At 45.3% G+C, this 25,200-nt stretch overlaps 1 protein-coding gene across 2 annotated transcripts in view; it reads right to left on the bottom strand.

Annotated features, from left to right (window-relative positions):
• The window catches only part of RGS6 (regulator of G-protein signaling 6), an 833,734-nt gene that overhangs the window by 26,331 nt on the left and 782,203 nt on the right, over positions 1 to 25,200 (bottom strand). Inside the window, exons 15-17 of one of the 2 annotated variants that reach the window (XM_006865562.1) lie at positions 13,617 to 13,706; positions 10,175 to 10,228; positions 9,966 to 10,036 (exon numbers count right to left, since the gene is read on the bottom strand). In XM_006865562.1, coding sequence (XP_006865624.1) covers positions 10,016 to 10,036; positions 10,175 to 10,228; positions 13,617 to 13,706 — 165 coding nt within the window. In that variant the 3' untranslated portion in view covers positions 9,966 to 10,015. Of the gene's footprint in view, positions 1 to 9,965; positions 10,037 to 10,174; positions 10,229 to 13,616; positions 13,707 to 25,200 lie in introns of those variants that run through there. The other variant, XM_006865561.1, reaches the window with a different exon arrangement.

Genomic DNA, 25,200 nt, shown 5'->3' on the forward strand with positions numbered 1-25,200 from the left:
TTAAATGACTGACATTTTTTGCTTTATCTGCTTGTTTACACTGCTGATTGTCAGCTGCCATTGAGTTGGTCCCCAACTCATGGCAACCCCATGCCAAACAAAACGACATGCTGTCTGGTCCTGACCCACCCCCATGATCAATGGCTAACAGAGGGGGAGCTGTACATGAAGGGTGCTGGCTGGGCACTGAACCCAGACCTCCCTGGTGGAAGATGAGACCTCTCCCACTGCACCACCACTAGCCCGCTTACCCTGCTTGTTGTTATGTGCTTTTGAGTAGATTTCACCGCATAGGGACCTATGGGACAGAGAACTGGTGGGTTTGAACTGCCAACTTTTAGGTAGCTCCATACTGTTCAGACAGCAGGCTCCTTTAATCCTGCGGAGGGCCCTGCATTCACCTTCACCCTCTGCTTTCTCCTTGGACAGATGGGAGCCGGCAGCAGTTCCGGTGTGGCTGGGTGGGGACAGGCGCCAGAAGTCTGACTGTACAAGTGACGAGGAACAGGCTGAAAAATCCCACAGCCCATAAGTCACTCTGAAAGTGAATGCTCCGCCCTCCTGAGGGCTGCAGGTCACCTCCAGAAATAGAATCCTGCCTGAGCATCCATACAGTTTGCCCCAGCGCCCCTCGCAGGCCACCGGGAGACTGGCAGGAGACAGTCTGGATGTGAGTCCCTGGCTGTAAACACACAGCTGTGCCTTTCTGCCTCAGAGGACTTTGCTTTTCACTTGACTGCTCTGCACACTGCCGTCTGGGGAAGGCAGAGGAGGGGCTGGGCTGAGGCCCATAGAGGGGAGTGGGCAGTCAAGGAGCCAGGGAGCAGCTTTGTGCCACCCAGGTGTCCACAGTGGAAACCACTGGAGGAGTTTTGTCTAAGTGGGCACTCGTGGGGAAGGAAGGCATTTGGGGGATGAACTACCAGCTCCAAAAGATGCCAAAAATGACAGTCTCTGACCCTTTCAGATAAATAAAAATGTCTCTGCTCTCTAGAATTTCAGAAATATCCCCCAACCCATGAAGTGAGGCTGAGGTCCCCTACCAGGCACAGTTCATTCCTTCCCAGGCCCAAGGGAAAGAGACAAAGTAACAGCCTTGAGAGACCAGCTGGCCTCATTTCCCATTCCCACTCTCAGAACAGCATCATATCTGAAGGGTGAGGATGACAGACGACTTAGCCTGGTCTTTGGAACCCCTTAGTGCCCTCCAGGGGTCACAATGCATGAATGAGCCCAAGTAACTAAGAGGGGCTGTCGTTTAGGCTACCTGGGGCACTCAATTCTTGTTTTTGTTAGCTGCCGCTAAGTCAGCCCTCCACCTGTGCTGAATTGCTTCACAGGGTCTTCGTGGCTGTAATTTTATAGGAGCATCTTACCAGGCCTTTCTTCTGCAGCACCGCTGACTGGGTTCAAGCTGCTAAGGGTGTGCCACCCAGCCTCCTCTCTAGTTCTTCTACCGGTCTTCTAGTCTCAAGTTCTTGTTTAGAGTTTTCAAACACATATTCAACTCAAACCTCTCCATGGTTTATTTACCTGCTTCCAAGGCTGGCAGACAGTGTCCTGAGCAGGTAGCTAATTGGGCAGGAGGGCAGCTCCTCTGTAAAGCTAAGGGATGGTTAGACCAGCTCTCAGGATGCAGATAAGCACAGACCCACAGAGTACTCCCAGCTGGAAGGGACCCTGGAGAAGATGTAGTTCAAATTATATACTTGTTGTTGTTGTTGTCAACTGCCGTTGAGTCTATTCCGACTTATAGCGACCCTGTATATGGTTTCCAAGGAGCAACTGGTGAGCTTGAACATTATACACTTACGGAGGACAAAACCAGAGCTCAGAGAGGGCTAGTGATTTGCCTGAGGCCACAAAACAGCAAGTTAAGGCCGGAAGCAGGAACCTTGGGAGAAGTCATGGCAACTCAAGAGAGGCCACTTTTCATGCTTCCCCCTCCCCAACTCCAAACCCGGAACTCCACCTCCATAAGGGCTCTGACATGGGAGAAACTGACATCAAGTCCCGTGACCCATTGGCCTTCAAGGGTGCCCAGGGCCAGTTCACAATCAAAATGGGTCCTATATGAAGATGTTGAACAGACTGACCTTTGCCTGAGGCCCCCCAGAATACTTCTTTTTTATTGTGGGACTATGTTGAGTCTAGGTATTCTCAACTCATTCCATGAGGCAGATATAGTTGTTCCCCATGAAAAGTTGAGGAAGAGGGAAACCACCTCCCCAAAGGAGATGCTAATGCTAGTTTGGTGGGGGTGTGAGGAGGGCAGGAGAGGAAAGAGCCTCAACCTTCCACTTCTGGTTCAGCACCTGGGTCTGGAGCTGGGAGCTGGTAGGGGTGGGTGAGCTATTGACTCGCCTGCTCTCATTAGCTTTTCCTTGGCTTTTGGCCCTGGAGGGAGGAAAGGGGGAGAGAGAGCAGGCATGCAAGGAGGGAGGGAGGAGGGTGACAGCTGGTTCCAAGAGTTCCTGGTCTCCATCTGACTTTCCTGCTGCAGTCCTTGGCAGGCAGGATGGAAAACCTACTTCAGCGATGCCACTGGCACAAGCAGAGCCTCCCGAGGCTTCCGGCCCTTTGCTGCTTCAGTTTCAAGAAATACCTTGACAAAGCTAAAAGGAGACAGATGAGCCCTCCCCTTACCACCTCTCTCCTCTGTGGCCTCCAGTGCTGGCTTCTGCACCAGCAATGCAGTTCCCATTGTTGTGGCCCAAGGCTGCCACTGGTGAAGTTCTCAAGAGCACAGTAGGACTTCATGGAGCTACAGAGCATCGAACTCAGGGTAGCTGCTGCCACCATCACTCAGTACAGCTATTTCTCCTGACTTTTCAGTGCTGTCACGAGGCCCAGCGTCTTCCATGAAACTGTACACCAAGGGGCAGGTGCTCTAACCAGATGGCAAGGCCACCATCCAAATAGGGAACCGGGCTGCTGTGGTGGTTTAGCTAAGGATCCTTTATTTCCACTGGTCCTCCCTCCTAGGCACCTGTGAGACCCTCTTCCCTCTGTGGCAGACCTTCGTGGAATCTGAATAAAGGCGCACCTAAGAGAGAGCACTTAAGTAATGGTTTGCACTGGACTGCTAACCTACAGGTTGGTGGGTCAAACCCACCCAGCAGCGCCACAGAAGGCTTCCATTAAAATTACAACCAAGACGAACAGGACTGTGCCCCCGAGTATATGGATGTTGTTGTTGTTGTTATTAAGTGCCATCGAGTCACTTCTAACCCATAGCGACCCTGCATAGGGTTTCTAAGGCTATAAATCTTTATGGGAGCAGAAAGCCTCATCTTTCTCTCAGGGAACCACTGGTAATTTCAAACTGCTGACCTTGAGATTAGCAGCCCAATTTGTAACCACTACATTACCAGAGCTCTTATAGACAAAGGATATTTCTACTGCCAAACAGAAAATACATTGTGTGTGCTACAAGTATATCCATGTGTTTAGTGGAACATACAGGGGGAAAGTTATGGAAAATCTTGGCCATAACCAGGTGCCTTGGCAGAGGGTAGGGAGGGAAAGTCACTGTGCTTGGGAGCTTGGGACCATAGTTTTAGGGGTCCATAGGGTCAATGCTCTGCATCCTACTTTGGTAGTAGTTTATTGGGATCTTGAGGAATTGTAGGCAGTCATCTATCCCTGTCTAGAGCAGTGAGAAATTAGGAAGATCAAAGACTGACAGAGACAATTAGTCTAAAGGACAGATGGACCACGGGAACCCCAGCCTCCATTATCTGAGGACTGAGGGGACTGGATGGTGGCTGGCAACCACTGCCCACCATTCTGATCGAGACCACAGTGGAGGGGCCTGGACAGAAAGATGTAGACTAAGGTTCAAGATTATGGAGAAGACTCAGCCCCTTTAGGCCTGGGGCTGAGTCCACCCTGGGAATCATCTTCTGTCCAGACAGTCGACAGATCTATGGCATGAACAATGACACTGGTGAGGAATGTGTTCCTTGGAGCAATTGGCCATGCAGGACCAGGGGGTAGTATTTGCTCAAGAACAGAGCCAGGAAGCAGGGAGGGTCAGGAGGGAGGAACAGGTGGCGGTAGGGAGCTCAGGTAGGAGAAAAAAGGGATGCTGCCTCATTGAAGGGATTGTGGCTAGTGTTGCAAGACTAACACGTGTGTAGACTTTTGAATGGAGAACTGGTTTGCTCTGTGGGCTTTTATCCAAATCATGATTGGAAAAAGGGGAAAAAATTATAAAAGATAGTAATGACAACAGTCTCTGGTTAAAGATATTGGCAGAATTACAATGAAACTATGGTGCTCCACCACTTATTTAAACTGGGGGCATTTAAAAATATATAAATTACAGCTAAGAAGACCCTATGGAGCAGTTCTACTCTGTAACGCATGGAGTTGCCACGAGTCAGAAATTACTCAATAACAACTAATGAGAGAAAGCAGGAGTCATGAGTGACCATCTAAGCTGCAATAATTGGACTCTCCATGTGCAGATGAAAGATGTGATGAAAACTGAAGATGCTTGGGATCAACAAATCCAATGGACCAGTGGAGCAGGTTAACATCAGTCACCATGATTCTGAGACCAACAAGACTAGATGGTGTCTGCCTACCACTACCAACTGTTCTGAAGGAATTATGTTAGAATGTCTGGGATAGAGTAGGAGAAAATGTAGACCCAAACTCAAAATTATATATTAAAAAAAGCCCAGTATTACTGGTCAGAAAGAAACTGGAGGAACCCAAGACTATGGCTTTCAATCACCTTTCAGGTCTGGAACAGAACTCATGTTTGTGGCTCAATTTTCAGTCATGCAGTAGATAGGTCTATAGGAGGGACAACAACACTAGTGAGCACGTCTGCTCTTCATGGAACGGTCCATCATTCAAGATCCAAAGGGCAGCACTTACCTAAGGACAAAGCTGAAAAGGATGGGAAGGTGGGTGGAATGGAAACAGGAAGCCACAGGGAGGAGGCAGGATAACTGTTAGTGCAGGGAGGGGAATGCAATCGTTGAGATGAAATAGTATATGATTTATTGAATGTAAAACTGATGATCTTGTCTGTCAATCTTCACCAAGCCACAATTAAAAAAAAAAAAAAAAAGAGAGAGAGACAGAAAGAGAGTGAAAGAACAGGGGGAGGGTGAGTCTTTCAGCCCCGAGTCACCACAAAATCCCTATTGTCATCTGCCAACTGAAAAATCAGGAGGACAGCAGACCTGGGAGGCTGGTCTGGCTGAGTGGCAGGAATCCATATTTTGCTTGAGTAACCTTTCCTTCTATGCAAGTCAGGTAATGCTGAAACTGTCCACTCTGAAGAGGAGAAGGAAAGCAATGGCAATCTACAATCCACAAGTACTGTTGAGGCGTTTGCTACTGCGGTTTTCATATTTTACAGCCAGTGCGATAGGAGGCTTCTCAGTAGGACAAGGAAGAAAACAGGCCCCAGCTGATTTGAGCTGATGCCACATCTGAGATGCTACTATGATTACAGCTTTTGCTGAGATTTTCTGGAATAGAGCTCTCATGTACAGTCATGTGGGTGACCATTTATTTAAACTGGGGACTTTGAGCAAAAAGCTGAAATCCAGTCTGCGCTTCGTGCGCCAACCTAAGCATCTGTAAGAGGGGGCGCTATTTTCTGTTTTGAATAAAGGTACATTATAGGGAGCCCTGGTGTGGTGCTGTGGGTTAATGCACTGGACTGCAAGGTCAGTTTGAATCCCAAGGTTGGAGGTTCAAGTTCACCAACCACTCCTTGGAAACCCTATAAAGGATCACTATGAGTCAGAACTGACTTGATGGCACTTAACAACAACATGGGCTAGTTGGAAGTCCCTGGGTGTTGTAAATGGTTAATGTGCTTGACTGAAAACTGAAAAGCTGGAGGTCTGAATCCACCAAGAGACATCTCGCAAGAAAATCATGGTGATCTGCTTCTGAAAAGTTAGTTACTGAAAATCCAAATGGAGCACAATTTTCCTTTGTCACACATGGGGTCACTGCGAGATGCAGCTGATAATGGTAACTAGTGGGAACGAGCTAGGCAATGGATGGCCTTGGACCCTCAGTCAGGGGCAGTTCTGGACCTTCTCGGGGAAATAGGTAGAATTTTACACGCTTCTGTGGCTTGGTGCAGCCTCACCATGCTTATTTGTATATTCACCTTTGAATGACAGACAGAGTGTGAAACCACTGGGGTTTCACTGGAGAGAGAAGCTCACACAACACTACCTCTGTTGAACACAAAGCCCCAGAGAATCTGCACCCACAAAAGCGTGGCCCCGGCACCTTCCATGAATCATATTAAGCACTCTAGGTGTGGAGTCCCAGTGTGGCACTGTAGGATAAGCACTGCAACAGGTCAGTTTCGACCAAAAGATTGGTTCAACTCACCAGCTGCTTCTCAGAAACTCTCTCTATATAGGGTCGCTATGAGTTGGAACAGACTTGAATGCACTTAATAACAATGGCGAGAGCTTGCGGGAGTGCTGGTGTGGCGCTGTAGGATAAGTACTGGACTGCTAACCACAAGGTCAGCAGTTCAAATCCACTAACCACTCCTTGGAAACCCTATGTAGGTTGTTATGGGTCAGAATAGACTTGACGATACTTAACTACAGTAGGAGCTCATGTAAAAGGGACATGTACAGCTTTCAAAAAACAGTTGTCCATTTCATGGTATGCCTTGAGATTTGGGAAGAACAATTTACTTTCTTCAAATGGTCCTCCTTCACTGAGAAAAAGAAAGACTATCTAGATATTTTGGGAAGTAGTTCTGAATTCAAATTTGGTCTTGGTAAGACTTAGCTAACTGAGCTACCCATCCACTTGAATCAACAATCTTTACTACCACTTAGTCCTAAACAAGCTATCCAGCTTCGATCTTTCATTTTTCCATGATTAGTCCCATGACATAAGTGGTCTTCTGACACACTTTTCCCAACAACATGGGAATGCTATTGAAGTCATCCTTCATGTAGTTTTATAGTTTGCTGTATGAAATGTTCATGTAGACCATCTTGTAGAGAAATCAGGCATCTTATGTGTATAATAGTATATAATAAGGAGTATGTTGTTGTTGCTATGTGCTGTGGAGTCGGTTCTGACTCATAGTGACCCTGTACAGGGTTTCTGAGGCTGTAAATCTTTACGGGAGCAGAAAGCCTCATCTTTCTCCCGCGGAACAGCTGGTAGTTTCGAACTGCTGACCATGAGATTAGTTAGCAGCCCGATTCGTAACCACTACGCTACCAGAGCTCCTTAAGTATAATAAGGAGTCCTAGCGTGGCGCTGCAGGATAATGCACTGGATCGCAAGGTCAGTTTGAACCTCAAGGTCGATAGTTCAAACCCACCAACCCTCCTTAGAAACACTGTACAGGGTCGCTGTGGATCAGAACTGACTCGACGGCACTTAACAACAAGTACAACAATGTATATAATATCCGGAAAATGGCTACCAAATTACAAGGTACATTGGTTGGTTGGTTAATTCTGTTAGAACAGTAGGCTATCGAAACCAAATCCTTGGGCCCCAGCCTCTAGACATCTGGGAGTTGCCCTATGTCTATCCATGTACTATATAACCCCAAACTTAGCCACATCTTTTGGGGAGAATAAAAAATATGAATGGATCAACCAAAGCAAATCTAACTCCAACATTGGAGTCAAAATATCCAAACGTACTGTACACCCACTAGACCCTCGTGTTCATAAAAGAGCAGCAAGGAATTTAGGAATCTATTTTTTTTTTTTAAATCCAGATCTTTTAGCATATATCCAAATCTACTGCATTGAGTCCACTCCAACTTAGAGCAAATCTATAGGAGAGAATGTGAAGTCCTGTGGAGAATAAGAACTGGACTGCTAACCACAAAGCTGGCAGTTCAAACCCAGCAGCTGCTCCTTGGAAACCCTATATAGGATTGCTATTAGTCAGAACTGACTTGATGGCACTTAACAATGACAACATGAGCTCCTACTGCTGTTACGTACCATGGAGTAGCTTCCATAGAGGGTTTCCAAGGCGTGGCTAGAATTTCTGAGACTGAAAGTCTTTACAATAGCAGACAGGCTCATCTTCCTGCCATGGAGCAGTTGGTGGGTTTGAACCAACAAACCTGCAGTTAGCAGTCCAACATTTAACTCACTATATTACCAGGGATCATATAGGCACTAAAAATATCAGGAGCTTTTAAAATGTTTCTCCTTCAGCCTATCTTGAAAACATCTCTGAAAAATTTCTCATGTATGCACTTCAGACTTCTGGAAGGTGCCTGGTGCGTTCTTTCTAAACGCTTTGCTAACAGAGCATGGGAACCATTGGACCAGCACAGCTTCTTCCGAGATGAAGGGACATCAATAAATGCTCCTCACAGGGCCTTCACTGAGGCCATTCTGGCCTTTCTTAATACCTGCTTCTTGTGAAAAGAAGCCTCAAAATATGTGGACATCTTGTCTAAGTACCAGATTTCTCTCTGAACCCTGCAGGCCACTTGGTCAACCTGAAGAGCCTCGATGGAACTATAGACACTCTGTTTTCTTGGATTTGCACTCAAGAGTACAAGTTGTCTACACTGTACACCCTAGACTTATCAACAAAAGTTTGACAATCCTTCATTTACAACATCCAGGCCTATAAAGAGATGGGGATGGATGGTCCCTGCCATTCTCTACTGGGCCCTAGGGAGTGGGAAGAAGTCTTATAGGCCTTATCTCTGATGGTCTATGGCACCGCCTTGGCATGTAAAGCTATATGGCCATGGCAAACCAACCATGAAGGGAGGCAGGAGACCAGTAGGCCTTGCATTGTGCATGTGCTGATTTCTTATGAGGAAAGGCCATAGAGGAGGAAGGTCTAAGATGAGATGGAATGAGCATCCATATTTTAATTGCCACCTATTAATATTGTTTACATTAAGCAAATTCAAACTAATGTGAAATACAGTTAAACTGAATCGAGTTATGACAGGCAAATGACTAAGTTGCTTTTAACTCAGGACCCTTAAAATTTATGTAAAAAGATAAAATAAGGATATTGATCACACTAATCAGGTTTCACAAGGATTTTCCTATTTAACAGAATGGAGGAAAAGGCACGTCTGCATCTGAAAGAGAAAAGTCACCACCACTTCCAGGTATGGGATCCCTGTTCCCCAGCTGCCTCCTTGGTTCCTTTTGGTTTGATGCTAACAGTGCAGGTGGGGCCCTTGAACTCAGTAGCTTGTTTCTGATGAGTCAGAGAATGAACATGATTGAGCATTTCCTATGCACCAAGCCCGGTGCTGCAAGCTTGGCAAGAGAAGACTGGTGTGCATGGTTTCATAGACCAAGGTATAGAATCTCCATCATGTACCACATGGAAGCTCTACTCATGCAGAACTCTTGTCTATTATCAAGGGGCTCGTTAGTTGCCACTGAGATGATCTTTATCACTAAGTTAGGTGACATGAAGGTGAGCCTCTTCTGACAAGGACAGTAGACCTGTATCCTATCTTTACTCAGTCTACCAGAATTAAGGCTGGGGTGCTTGACAAGACCTTGCTCCTGGGGGTGTAGGGGGTTGCGCTTGGACTCATTTCTCCCTTCAGTGAACTGGGACGGGGGCTCCCTTCCCTGTCACACTGTGAGAAGGAGGCTGACAGGGGGCTGTAGGGACACTAGGAACTCATGCAGGGACACTAACACACACTCCAAGTAGACCACAGATCCATGCAGCAGGGCCATTTTCTGCACACCGCAAAGCCGCCCACACAGCAACAACAGCGTGATTGCCAGAGTTCACAAAGGGAAATTTGGAATTTTCTTTTTTGAGATGATCTACGGTTCTAAGCCAATTTAGTTCATGGTAGAGTTACATGGCCTTCTCCCTAGGCCACCGCAGAAGATGCACAAGACTGGTAGCCCCCAAAGCAGTGGGGTTTCTCTTCCTCAAAGTTGTGCCCAGAAGGTCAACTGCCAAGGCCTGAGGCTGGGAAGCCGAGTGTGCACCTTCTGCAGAGGGGGCCGGGTGGTCTTTGGCAAATCCAGCCCTAGGAGAGAAGCTGCAGACACTAGCAAAAGAAAAGAGGGGTGTTGAGGGGAAAGGACCAGACTCCCGCCCACCCCAAAGGAAACCACAGAAAAGAACCGGAAACAAACAAACAAACAAAATTCATAAATGTTGAGGGAAGAAACCCAACTGAACTTACCACACTGCGAGTGAACTTTTCTAGGGAAGTTCTACGACCTTGCTCACTGTCTGGCTTTAGGGTGAGGGGAACAAAAAGGTAGGGAGAAAAATACAGAAAAAAAAAAAAAGTCTTCAGCTTAGACGTGGTTTCCAAACAGCAGGAGCCACAGTTAAAGAACAAAAACAAAAGCAAAACGGGGAAAGAGAAGCAGCCAGTGCTGTTTGCGAGAGTCAGAGGAGGAGAAAGAAAGCAGAAGGCTAGGAGAGGATGGTGCAGCCTTCAGGAGGTGGGCATTCCTTCTCCAGGGACTATCCATCTCCCTCCAGGGTCAGGTGGCTTTCAGCCAGCTTTGCCCAGGTGTAGGCAGCCATCTGGGGCTCCAGGTGAGCATCAGTGAATTTGAAGGTGACACAGAACAGACCAGCTTGGAGGACTGGTGCAGAGTTAGAGGTAGAAGGTGGGTTTTCAGGAAGGACTACGAGGAAGATGAAGTCATCAGCTTATCTGTGAGTCTCGAGGAGGGTTTGCTTTCTCTGTGAGATTTTCCTGCCCAAAGGCAGTCAAAATGTGGCTAACTTCTTCCTGGCCCCCAATGCCCTCACTCTGTGCCCTTAAAACAAGTAAGGTCTGCCATGTCCTTCTCAAGGACAAAGGATCTTATGCCTCTTGAAGACAATAACATGAAGAACGTACTGGGCATATACATCTTCCTCAGTACCCGGGCAGGTACGAACTTCCCCAGATTTACTCACAATGGACTGTAAGGAGGCTCAGGCGACTGACAAAAGTCTGTAGGGAACTTTCAGCTGAGGTGACCAGTACAAGGGTAAGAGGAAGCAAAGCCCTAACTACTTACTACAACAGGGGGAGGGGCTGGTGTGCATTTAACCCTGTTGCCCCAAGTTTCCTACCTACAGGGATTTTAGGAGAATAGAGTTATAAAGCCAAATACCTGCTAGTTTACACCAGAGTCCTATTTCAGGGTCCTGAACTTGGGGCTGGGAAATTCATAAAGGGCTTACACTTACATGAACACACACACACAGCAAAGAACTGAAATTAGGGAGCAGAAGAAGCAGCCAGGTATCTGTGGGTCTGAGGATTTGCTGGGAGCAGAGTGGGTAGGCAAAGGCAGCCATCTGTCTGTGTGGATGGAGTCTGGATGTCCTTGGCAGCAGTGTCCCTGTCCGCCCAGTCAGCTGCCAGAAGACAGATAGAGGGATGTAGAAGGAAGCACCACATGAGCGGCACGCCACCACAGAGCTGGGCTGCTCTTTCTCCTAGTACCAGGGAACTGAAGGACACACACTTAGCCTCAAGGACCAGACCAAGCCCCCACTTGGGCTGGCAGGCCTCAGCTTCAAGCCAGTGGAGAGACCACGCAGCATACGTTTGGCTAATATTGAATCAGGAGCTAGCATTCTGTTCCTGTAATTCTTATCACAGAGGGTAGCAGACAGCCTGATTCAGATCCCTCTGTTTTGGCACAGGCCCTCCGAGCTGTGCTGGAAAACCATCCTCATTGCCACTTAATTATCCCAGGAGTAATCCCTCAAACCCAACTCACCTACCTCTTGAGAACCTGATTCTTTAGAGCCAATACCCTTTTCTTTGATGAGATGAAAAAAAATGGATGAATCAGGGCTAAAAGATCAATAGGCTGGGTCTCCAGACCAATCAGAGGGCTTTCTGAGCAGAAAGATGATGCCAGTTCATACTCCCTCTCTTAGTTATCATAAGTGTCACAGACCTGGATATTTATACCCCACAGTCAGTCCATCCCTGAGATCAAAATATACTCTAGGCTACCTGGAAGTGCCAAGATACAAATCTGGTCCAGGTAGAAATTGAAGGAGAAAATACGTGTGTCTCAATATTAAAAGGGTGTTGGCATCTGCAAGGGCTTTCTGTCCCAAGAATATGCCCTCATTCGAGCACTAGAAGGAGAATCCTAAGGAGATTAGTAGCATTTCCCAAGAAGGGAGTGCGTTCCTTTTTCATTCACGCAACCTCTTTGAGGTATCCTTTTATTAATGGAGGACTTGCAAGTACAGATGTGTCAGCATCACTCCCTGAGTTACTGCACATTTTCCCTTTGTGTATGAGTCCACACTGACATGGAGTGGCCTATGACTTTGCCTCTTCTATATGCATAGACTGACCTAGAATTTAGCCAAATAGAGATCAGTTCGGGTGCCTTGAGCCCACAAGAAATAGGGAAAGCTTAATTTGATCTGGGATGGAGACATCAAAAATCTCCTTACTCTTTTTCTTGCCTCCAGTTCTTGAAAAAATGGGGATCCGAGCTGTTTACGGGGTGTCAGTCTCCTCCACCAACAACCTTCAGCAAGGGAATTGGCAAGAGGCTAGACTTTATACTCTTCCCATAATAGCAACCAAAGAAAGCTGGGTTTGTGATAACCCAAGCATTTCAGAAGTTCCTTTCTCTTTTCCAGAATATTGGGGCTCTTCTTAGAGCAGAAATGCTCTTCTAGACTCTGGAGTTATACAATGCAACGCAGATACGTAGACAGGGTCCTGACACAAGAGGTGGACAGTACACAGAGAGAAGGGCTGTGTGGTGGCGGAGAGCCACAGACTGAGGAGCTGGGGGAGGGTGGCTGCCAAGAAAGACAAAGGCATGGACTCTGGTGAAAATACTGCCACACGTAACCACACGCCAGCCTCAGACCAGAGCGAAAGGTGCACAGGGGTTACAAGCATACTGAATCAGGAGTCTTTTTTCTTGCCTCCCCTCTCCTAGTCCCCACCCTCTCCAGGCTTCCCCTTCCCGTGGCCTCTCAGAAATCCTGCTGGATGCCCACCTCAGTCATTCCTCGCCAAGTGGATGGAGGAGGAAGAGGAGACTGGGATATAGTTGCTTTTTGTTTGGGTTTTTTGTGTTTTTTTTTTTAAAAAAGGAAAGCACTCTTGAGTTTATGTGGGATGGGGAGGGGTTGTGTCAAGCAGGGAATAACCCTAAAGGCTGTGTCAGGAGACCATTGAAACTGATTCCATTTCTGTCCAATGAGGAGGCTCTCCCAACCCAACCCTCTCAGTTATTCCTGGGATGGTCAGTGAGAGCAAGTCTGTAGGGATGGGGTCAGACTTTGAAGTGTGGGGTCTCTCTGGCTTCTCAGGGACTAGCTGGGTGTTACTGCTGGGCAGGAGTATTTGGCCGTACCCACCCCTGTGGACAGCATGTATAGATGGAAGCAATGAGGACGTGGAGACAGGATCTTGTGTGTATGTGTGTGTGTGTGTGTGTGTGTGTGTGTGTGTGTAGTGGGGGGACCATGCTAATTAATTTCCATTGAAGCCGGAAGGGATACAGAAGTGAAAGGAGAAAGGAGAAAATAAAGAAAACCCAAGAAATGATTTTCCCATTTGACATCAGCAGCAAGCATTAGGCAAGATTCCACAGTGCTGAGAACAGCAAGCTGGCCCTTCCCAAAGATACCTTCTTCTTGGCCAACAGCAAGTCCTGGTAAGCATTGGACCGGAGGAAGCGGGCATAGCTGTCACTCTTCATCAGCTTGTAGATGTGCTCCTAGAGGAGGAAGTGAATGGGAGATGCAAGCAAGACCTGTCAGTCAGTACTGAAGGAAATGACCACCCGACCAACCACTGGTTTTAGCAAAGAAAACCAAACAAAGGGACCTTGGTATGTTTGCATGTGCCGAGGAACACTTGCAACATGTTTCCACCCCTAGTCAGAAATGCCAAACAAAACATATTTTCTCTCTTAAAGATCCTGGAGGATTATGTCCCAAAGGTTTTGTAATTGGGCTTTGGTGTTATGTTGGGGTGCAGCATTGCTTAATGATTAAAACCACAGGCACAGAAATGAAAAGTAATGAACTATTGATACATGCAATAATTTGGATGAATCTCAAAGGACATATGATGGGTTTTTAAAAAACCAATCCCCAAAGGTTACAGACTCTATGATATCATTTATACAACATCCTTGCAACAGCAGATTATAGAAATAGAGAACATTTAAGTTATTGCCAAGGGCAATGGATGGAGGTGGGGAAAGAGGGAAGTGGGTGTGGTTATAAAAGGTAACAGGAAGGACCCTTGAGGTGAATGATTGTGTATTTTGACACATAAATTGCATAGACCTAAACACGCACACAGATACACACAGTACTAGCAAAAATGGGGATATCTGAATAATACCAGTGATGTTAAGTGCCGTCAAGTCGGTTCCGACTCATAGGACCTTGTATAAGGTTGCTGAGGTTTTTAAATCTTTGTGAGAGCAGAAAGCCTCACCTTTGTCCCACGGAGCGGTTGGCGGGCTCAAGCCACAGACCCTGTGGTTAGCAGTCCAATGTTTATCATTTGGAATCATACCTCTCACCACCAGTGACTGCGTCATTGTTGTTGTTAAGTGCCTTAGAATTGATTCCAACCCATAGCGACTATGCAGTCTAGCCCATTAACCCACAGTGCCACACCAGGGCCTCACTGGTGGCTGTAGCAATGAGAATATTATGGTGATGATATTGTATCAGAGTTTTGCCAGATTTTACTATCTAGGGAACCTTGGTAACGTGTACATGGGAACGGTGTGCCGTTTCTAAAAAACTGCATTTGAATTTATGTTGTTATTAAGTGCTGTCGAGTCAGTTCTGATCCATAGCAACCCTGTATAGGGTTTCCAAGGAGCAGGTGGTGAGCTTGAACCGGCGACCTTATGGTTCAAAGCGACTTTGCAGTCCAATACATTGTTGTTGTTGTTATTGTTATGTGCCGTGGAGTTGGTTCTGACTCATAGCGACCCTGTACAGGGTTTCCGAGGCTGTAAATCTTTACCGAAACAGAAAGCCTCATCTTCCTCCCGTGGAACAGCTGGTAGTTTTGAACTGCTGACATTGAGGTTCGCAGCCCGATTCGTAACCACTACGCTACCAGAGCTCCTTAGTTATCTCAAAATAAAGCCTTTAATTACAAACAAAACAAGCCCAGAGAAAACAATGTAACTAGGTCAGTTTGTGCATTTGAGGGTCACCTTCCCTTCCTGGAAGGGTGCCCTTGGCAGCCAGTTCATAGGGCATGTGGGTGAATAGTCCAGGCTTGAGGCTTACATCAGGAGGGGCAGATCTGTGGCTTTGTGCTGTCTCCTTTATTCTGGTCTTGGCAAAGAATTTCACCCTTGGCTTCCAGCTAATTCTAGAGCCTCAAGGTCTGTTTCTAACAGATCTGTCCTCTTTTTTTTTTTTTTAAACCCCAAACCCACTACCTTCGAGTCAATTCTGATTCACAGCAAGCATAGAAGTCAGAGTGGAATAACCCCACAATGTTTCCAAGGCTGTGAATCTTTACAGAAGCAGATTGCCACATCTTTCTCCGGTGGAGTGACTGGTGGGATTAAACCACCAACCTTGCCGTTAGGAGCTGAGTGCTTCAGCCACTGTGTCACCAGGCTTCCTCTGTCCAGATCCAGGACAGAAGAAGTCTGATCCACGAAAAGAATGACCTTGGTGGTTGGAACAGAAACCAGTTTAGCCACAGAGGAAAGTTTGGAGGTCCCAAAGGAGGATCTATTAGGAGGGAGAGTGGGTCCTCACTATGGAATGTGGGATTAATAATTAATAATGGTAGGAGAAGCATCATCCCAATGCACACTCATGCTTCACACTGTGAAGCCAGACAAGCACTCAGTGAGCACTGGGGTGAAGAGCTACTCAGTGGCCATTGAAGATCTACCTCTTCCTTGGGCATGCTTCCCAAGGAGGACTTAGTCCTGCCAGATGGAAGACAAGTTTTAGAACTACCTGGACAGCTCTCAGAGGAAGCTGGCACAATGCCAAAACCCCTGACCCGCAGAACCGCAAGAGAAAGTGAAACCAGAAAAGAAGAACCATCTTGGCCACATGTGGACCTTTCTTCATCTGTCTTCTGCTGGACCCAAGCAGATCTGTTTGGGGACCGACCAGCTTCCTTCTTTCTATGATGTCCCTGTACGTACTAAAACTGGTGGTAGTCCCACAAATGGGAAGGGACCCACTGAATGGAGTCAAGAAAAATTAAGTAATGGTTGATAGTTCAAATGCATTCTGACTTAATAGATTGAGTGTAATTATGCCTAAGTGTTTTCCAGAAAATATAGGACAACAATATGGCCAACTCTGAGTTCCTGGGGTGGCACTATAGACTAAGCATTGGAGTGCTAACTATAAAGTTGGCAGTTCAAACCCTTTCAGCCGCTCTTTGGAAACCCTATAGAGAAGGTCATTATGAGTCAGAACAGACTGGATGACATGGAACAACAACAAACGACAACAATTTAAGTTCTTCGAGGCTGAGAGCAGTGTATTTTCTCTTTTATGTAAGTGTAGCTTCTAGAACAGGGACAAATGGTAGTTGAATTTACTCAGTGACAACGTTGTTTCTTGGCCCACTTGTGTGGTATGCTTGTTTGAATTGAACGATCAGTGAGTTTGCAGGCTCTGTGTTTGATTGAGTGTCTGCTCTCCATATGGGAAGAGAGTGGGGATTACATTCAGCTCCAAGGAAGTCCATGCTGTGAATAGCTTGGCTTGTCCCTTACTGCCTCAGAGCCCAAACTGAGGACACAAATGCTGTTTGCTCTTATTTGCTGTCTCTTTAAATTATTCTAACAGTGAAATCATTGGTACAAACGTAACTCCAGAGTGAGAATGACTCACTCTCTCCTTGTCTCAGGCATCTCTTCTGTCAGGCCGACAGAGCCACGTGGTCCCTGAGTCACCTGGAGATGCCTGTCACTAATGCTTGGACCCTTTCCAAACCCAAACCCAACAAACTGGTCCCTGGTTTCTTTTATTCTAACTTCCTTGAGGAATCTAAATCTCTCAGCACACATTATAAAATGCTACACTATTGCCCCGAGTAGAACAAGGACGCTTCTCTGAACTCAGCCTTTCTGCCCTTGGCAACTGATACCACCTTTGGTATAGCTCATACCTATGGCCTCATCATAGGTAGGAAAACAGTCCATTGTAAGAAAGAACTTGCCAACTGATGAAGAGCAGGACTAAGTGTATGCTTAAACATTCAACCACAATAATGCTCAGCAATATTTATTGAGCCCCTACTACATGCCAGGCACTGAGATGACAGCCGGAGCAAGTCAGAGCAAGTCTCTGCTGTCAAAATCTTAGATTCTATTCTGCTAGACATACGCTATACAAATATTTACATAGCTAATGAGCTAAGAGCTACAAAGAAAAAGTTCAAGTACATGGTGCTATGTTATAGGGAATGGTGGTCTTTGAAAGAAAATATTTCATCAAGGTAGAAGAGATGAGTAAACAGAGAAACATGTTTCCCAATTCTGTGGTGGTAGGGGAGGGTCTGGTCTGGCAGCTGCCCAGTCAGATGGACTCCAGAAAGAAGGATAATCTAGGGGCAAAGACAAGAGCAGGAAACAGCAGTGGTCACTAGGCAGGGATGCTGATGTGGTTTGGAGGAACAGTTTAAAAGCTACCATATTTCTTCCCAATAGCATGCTCACACAAATAATATATACCCACTTATAATGGACAGAAATGATGAAATTGTATGAAAAAGTTCTAGTGTAACACAGCAATGCATACACCACACATATTTTGTGACATTTCAAGAAGTAACTTTTGGCCTCATTCACCCTCATTCAATAGACCAAAAATGTCATTTTGACAAACTCAAGTTTTTCTGTTGTTGTTAATAGTTGCTGTCAAGTTGCTTCCGATTTATGGCAACTCCATGCATGCAGAGTAGAACTCCTTCATAGGGTTTCAAGCACATAGTTTACAAAGACAATGCTCGACATCCTACTTCAATGAGTCGTCACTAGAGTCTTAGAAGCTGCTGAGCAGCCACCTAAGGTACAAGCATTGGACTGTACCTGTGCAGAGAAAAGAAGGGTGAGGAAAATGGAAGATGTTTGGAAATAATTAATCCAATGGACTAACTGAATATGTGAATGCCAGTCTCCACAACCCTGATGCCAGAAGAACTAGAGTGTGCCTGGTTACCACTACCAACTGCTCTGAAAGGGATCACCTTAGAAGGTCCTGGATAGAGTGGGAGAAAAGTGAACCCAAGGACCATACTATAGAGCCTATGACTTCAAGTTCCCTCTAGCCTGGACCTTTTCCACCCACAACTTAGGGAAGTAGGACTTTCCTGTGACGGCCCACTTCTCTCCCAAGCAGAGAAATGGAGGCTTTGTTGTACCCAGTTTGGGAACTGTATTCCTCTCTCTGTGCCAGCTTTGTCTAGGAAACATAAGGAGAGTAAACAAGGGGTGGGCGAAACAAGTGCTGAGATTTTTCTGGGAATGAGAATTAAGATAGGACTCAAGGTCTTTGGCCATTTCCCAAATGCATTGAGTTTATCATTGCCAAGGTCAGCAAGTATGCAAAGTTCTTGGCAGTGACCTCTATTGACTTATGAGGGGTTCTGTTTTGTTTCCCCTGCTCTGAAAACAGCCAGTCTTAAGGGACATATAAGACCCTCAGCGAGATGAATTGGCCAAGTGGCAGCATCGATGGACTCAAGTGTGCCAACAGTAGTGAGGTTGGCTCAGGATCGGGCAGTGTTTCGTTCTGCTGTGCATAAGGTCGTTATGAGTCGGTACCGACTTGATGGCACCTAACAACAAAAACATACGTGTATATATACGGATTCTGCAAAATACAAGGGTAGAACCAAGGGCAGTATCAGTCAAGTCCCCACTGAGAGAGAACTCCCAAAGGGCAGAGAAAAAGACTTCCCATCTCTCTCCCCTTCCTCCCTATCTACTTTTTAAAAATGGGTGGGCTGGCTGACTGAACAAGTGGAGCCACCAGTGTTCACACTAGTCTGGCTGAGCACCTACCTGGAGGAACACAGATTTTCCATAGGGTGGGAAATTAAGACAGCCATGGGAGGGAATCCCATTCCTGCAAGGGCTCTCAGTTATGACACAGGATGTCACCTGATGAGACACTCCCCCTTTACAACCCCTTCTCAGGCCTGGGCCCTGGGGTGAGGTGTTCTGGGATGCTCGGGCAGAAGCACCAACAACTGGAATCAGTCAGGTCTGAGACATGTGGGAGCTGGAGGGAGCCAGCAGGACTAGCTGGCTCAAAACCGCACCTGCTACAAATCAATGTTTTGCTGCAAGAGTCCTCCTTTGGAAATCTCCTTTCTTTTTAAACAAAAACACAGTGACCCTCACAAACACTGGGGCAAAGTAATCAGAAAATGCCCAGGGCCATGGGCCATAAGCGTGCCAGAGCAGCTGAACGGCTTAAGAAGCACACCCTATGTCCTTCCCTTTGTGTGAGTTCCTAAAACAGCTAAGATCTCATTTTCCAGCTTCAGAACATCCTCTTGGAGTAGGAAACCACTCAACTGGAGCATTGCACAGCTGCCAAGGGCCCTTCTTGTGATTTACAAGTGCCCTATTTTTCTTTTTGCAGGTGTATGTGCCTCTTCTCTGCCCACCATACCCACATTACATTTAGGAACTATTGGGTGCCTTGTGGTCCTTTGAAGGAAGATGGGCTGTGGAACAGAATGTGATATTGCTGTATGAGGTGATGGAAAGGGGAATAGGGTAGAAGTCAAAGGCTTGGATCCAGGTCTTGACTGACTGCCCTTTTCTAATCCTATTATCACACAATTAAATGAGGAAATGTAAGTGAAAACTATATACATGTAATGCCTTCGAGTCCATTTCCACTCATAGAGACCTTGTATAGGGTACTGAGGAGTGGCTGGTGAGTTGAACCACCGACTTTACAGTTAGCAGTCCAGTGCATATCCTGCAGCACCACACAGGAGTGTGGAGTAATAACAATCGGATCTCACATTGTGACTGCTGTTGCCGGGGCCATGGTGGTGAGGCTGGGGATGAGAAGGCTCCTGGGGGAGCGGAGAGACGTGAAGGAACCACTGTATTGTTTAGTTAGCGGTGCTCTTCACTCTAAATCAGTACAAAGGGTTTAGGTTTAAACAGCCCTATATACCAAACCCACTGCTGTTGACTTCATTCAGATTCACTGCGGTCTGATCCTATAGGATAGAGTGAAACTGCCCACAGGGTTTCCTAGGCTGTAATTGTTTACAGAACCAGATTGCCACAACTTTCTTCCATAGAGCAGCTGGTGAGTTTGAGCCTCGTGCTTTAACTACCGTGCCAGCAGAAGCTTTGGAAGATTAGGTGGCTTGCTCAAGAGACCCACAGAGTCAGGGTTTGAATGCAGAGCTAAGTGACCCAGAGCGAGGCGTAGGCTCTTTCTTCAGAGATGTGTTGCTTTTCATTGTTCTTTGGCTGGGACTCCAAGGGGTGTCAATGCTGCTTGAACTTGGATGAAGCACCAAATACAGTCCATGGATTCATAGTCAGCACAAACGTTGGGGACAGTACTTGTGGCTACTTCCCATCATTCTATGGCACACAGGGCACTGTCGGCAATGGGGGGCACAGGCTTCGGTGACTTACCTAACAGGCAGGCTGTGTAAAACTCACCTACTATACTCCAAGGGAGCTGGAGATGCTCTTTGGAACCAAGATCTTAATTTGGAAAAGCTTTGTGGGCTGATGGAAACCCTTGAAAAGTTAAAAACAGCAAGTCTGTATTCAAAAGATGTCTCACTTTCACCTTTCAAAGGACTCATAAATACAGTAAAACCTATGAAAACTGGAACCTGTGTAAGGTGAAAACATGTCAGAAAAGAAAAACACAAATATTACCCACTAAAACAAGCAATAGAAAAGTGGTTAAGGCTGTACCCTGTCAACGGTGGGAAATTTACAAGACTTCAAAAATTTACAAGGCTATTCAGTTGAGTTTGCGTTTTCCATGTCTTCTACCTAAGGTCTTCAGACTGGGTATGGTTAGTTAAATTTTTTTCAACTTGAATCCTAACCAAAGAAAGAGGGTAGTACTGTGTGATGGAAAGGACCTGAGGTGGATCAAAACTCAATATATATGAACAGAGAAGAGGCAATATAAAAGAGACCACAGCAGTATAAACACCCACTGAAGTGAAAGATGATACTTTGTTGCTCTTCATGGATGATATTAGGATCATGAGTATCTTAAATGAGAAGCCCCCATTTAGATTTCTTTTCCTGTCTTCAGCAGGACATGGGGCTCCTTGTTTCCACACAATGCATCACCAAGGTTAGGAGAGGGTATAAGAGTACATGATCATTTGCCGTTGCCCTGCAGTGCTTCTGCAAAAGCATGTTCAATTTAATTTGCAAGAAGGGAACAATATTTTGATGCTAGTCAATCCCTAACTCTTGGATAAGAATAGCTTCAAAGAAAAATTTGCCAGCTTGCCTTTTTTATCTATCCAAATACCATGGGAATGAACTTAGAAAAGTGTTTTCCTTTCCTTTTCAAGGTCATGGGGCTTGGTACAAGAAATATCTGCTCAGAAGCATAAACAGATATGTACAAAGACATTTAGAATGCAATTGTCTGATGTCTTCTCTCCAGGACCTACTAGTCTTGAAGGCAACAAACAGAACTAGATCACAAACAACTGATGTGTTCTTTTCAAAATGCATCCCTCCTTCTGCTGTTCATCCCCCTAAAATAAAACCACCCACAGAATAAAAAGAATAGCTCCTAGAGCAAGCAGTACCATGGAATTCTTTATTAAAATATGTCTGGCATGGGAGTCTACCAGGAAATACCCTCCAATTGAGAATTAATGCCAGGAAGCTTGGTGTAGTCTTGTGATACTGGCACACAATGCCACCACCCCCACCACTGGGACAAAGATTAACAGCCTTCACCAAACTAGGAAGACTTCCACTTATGAGTAATTTGGGGCAAACAAAATCATACGTACTCCACTGGGTCTTGGCTTTTAACCAAACAAATGTTACAAGCCTTGCATGCCTTAATCAAGAAGCTTTTGAACATTTACGATTAGGTCTTAGTAATAGAAACTTTTGGCAAGAGGCTTCTGTCTACTCAAGGTGGGTGTAGAATTCCTGGTCTATTTCTTAGCTCTGTCATCACCCCAACCTCATTCTGGCTTTGCTGTTGCTCTTTGATCATTCCTTCCATTGATGATGGCTGAGTTGAGCTTCCATAACTTAGACTAGGGCTACTAAAGAAAAGGCGCTCTCTGTTGTTAAGTGCCATTGAGTTGGTTTCAACTCCTAGTGACCTGGCTGGGGTTTCTAGGAGTGGCTGGTGGGTTTAAATTGCCGACCTTGCAGTTAGCAGTTCAGTGCATATCCTACAGTTCTACACCAGGACTCCTAGGCATCTCTATAATCCCAGATCCTAGAACATTTGGCATTCAGTGGGTGTTCCAAGTTGTGATGAATGGTGTATTATAGAACTTTAATATAATAGTATTGAGTACCATTATATACTGACTAAGGAGCCCTGGTAGCATAGTGGATTACCTAATGGGCTGCTAACCACGAGGTCAGTATTTCAAATCTACCAGTCATTTCTTGGCAGAAAGATGAGGTTTTCTGCTCTTGTAAAGATTTACAGCCTTAGAAACCTTATACAGGGTTGCTATGAGTCAGAACTGACTAAGTGGCACACAACCACCATTAACAACCATTGTTGTTGTTGTGAAGTGCCGTCGAGTCGGGTCCAACCCATTGCGACCCTGTATAGGGTTTCCAAGGAAGAGCTGGTGAGCTTGAACCAACCTTGCAGTTCAAATGGCTTTGCAGTCTGGCGCATTAGCCAACAGCGCCATATCAGGACTCCATAGATACTGATTAAATTAAATTTCTATAATCATGAATGCTCCCCAAAGATGTTTGGAAAGACACTTTGAAGGTGAAAGACAAGGGATAAATTGACCTTTGTTTTTAGTGATAGGCACAATTTGTTGTTATTAGGTGATGTCAAGTCCATTCTGAATCACAGCGACACTATGCACAACAGAACGAAACTGTCCAGTCCTGTGTCATTGTAACAACTGTTGTTATGTCTGAGCCATTGTTGCTGCCACTGGTTTAATCCATCTTGTTGAGGATCTTCCTCTTTTTTGCTGACCCTATACTTTTGCAAACATTGATGCCTTTCTCCAAGTACTGGTTGGTCCCTTCTGATAATACATCCAAAGTACTAGGGATGAAGTCTCACCATCTTTGCTTCTAAGGAGAATTCTGGCTGTATTTCTTCCTACACAGATCTGTTTGTTCTTCTAGCAGTGCATATTATTACAATATTCTTCCCCAATACCATAACGCAAATGCATCTATTATTCTCTGGTCTTCCTCATTCATTGTCCAACTTTCACATGTATGTGAGGTGATTGAAAATGTCATGAGTTAGATCAGGTACTCCTTAGTCCTCAAAGTGACATCTTTGCTCTTGATCACTTTAAAGAGGTCCTTTGCAGCAGATTTGCTAATGCAATACCTTGTTTTATTTCTTGACTACTGCTACCATGACCTTTGACTGTCGTTGTTCTTGTTCCAACTCGTTGTAACCTAACGTACAACAGAACACAACACTTCCTGGTCCTGCACTATCCTTACAATCATTGCTGCACTTGAACCTATTGCTGCTACCAGAGTGCCAACCCATCTTTTACAACGACCCTCCACTTTACCAAGCATGATGGCGTCTAGGGACTGGTCCCTCCTGGTAATATGTCTGATGTATGAGAGATGAAGTCTCGCCCTCCTGGCTTCTAAGGAGCATTCAGACTGAACTTCCAACACAGACTTATTTGTTCCTCTGGCAGTCCATGGTGATTTTAATATTCTTCTCCAACACCATCATTCAAATGTATAAATTTGTCTATGGTTTCCCTTATTCATTGTCCAACTTCCACATGCATATGACACTATTGAAAATACTATGACTCGGGTCAGGAGCACCTTAGTCCTCAAGCTGAAATCTGCTTTGGAACACTTTTAAGAGGTCTTGTGCAGCAGAGTTGCCTAATGGAATACATTACTTGGTTTTCTTGACTGCTGCTTCCATGAGTGTTGATTGTGGATCCGAGTAAAATGAAGTCTTGGACTTCAATCTTTTCTCCATTTATCACGATGCTATTTATTGGTACAGTTGTAAGGATTTTTGTTTTCTTTACTGAAGGCAATCCATACTGAAGGCTGTTGTTGTTTATTTTCATCAATAAGTATTTTCAATCCTCTTCGCTTTCAGCAAGCAAGGTTGTATCATCTGCATATCACAGGTTGTTAAATGAGCCTTTCTCCAAACCCAATGCCACATTCTTCTTCATATGATTCTGCTTCTCCGATTATTTTGCTCAACATATAGATTGAAGAAATATGGTGAAAGAATACATACCTTTCCTGATTTAAAACCATTCAGTGTCTCCTTGTTCTGTTTGAATGACTGCCTCTTGGTCTATGTGCAGGTTCATTATGATCACAATTAAATGTTCGAGAATACCCATTCTTCACAGTGTTATTCATAGATCGTCATTATTCACACAGTTGAAAACCTTTGCATAGTCAATAAAGCACAGGTAAACATCTCTCTGGTGTTCTCTGCTTTCAGCTAAGATCCATCTGATGTCAGCAATGATATCTACCATTCAACATCCTACTCTGATCTGGCTTGAACCTCTGGCAGTTCCCGCGTGATGTACTGTTATGGCCATTTTTGAATTATCTTTAGAAAAATTTTACTTGAATGTGATACTAATGATACTGCCCAATGATTTCTGCATTCTGTTGGGTCACCTGTCTTTGGAATGGGCAAAAATATGGATCTCTTACAATCAGTTGGCCGAGTAACTGACTTTTAAATTACTTTGCATAGATAAATGAGTGCCTCCAATGCTGCATCAGTTTGTTGAAACATTTCCATTTGCATTCCATCAATTCCTGGAAACTTGTTCTTTGCTAATGTCTTCAATGCACCTTGAACCTCTTCTTCAGTACCACTGGCTCTTGGTCATATGCTACCTCTTGAAATGGCTGAGTAACAACCATTTCTTTTTGGTACAGTGACTCTGTACTGTACCAGTCTTTCTATCTTTTATTGGTGCTTTTAGCATCATCCAATATTTTGCCCATAGAATCCTTCAATATTTCAAGTAGAGGCTTGATT

The sequence above is a fragment of the Chrysochloris asiatica genome, unplaced genomic scaffold, assembly GCF_000296735.1.
Source record: "Chrysochloris asiatica unplaced genomic scaffold, ChrAsi1.0 scaffold00079, whole genome shotgun sequence".
NCBI classification, from domain to species: domain Eukaryota; kingdom Metazoa; phylum Chordata; class Mammalia; order Afrosoricida; family Chrysochloridae; genus Chrysochloris; species Chrysochloris asiatica.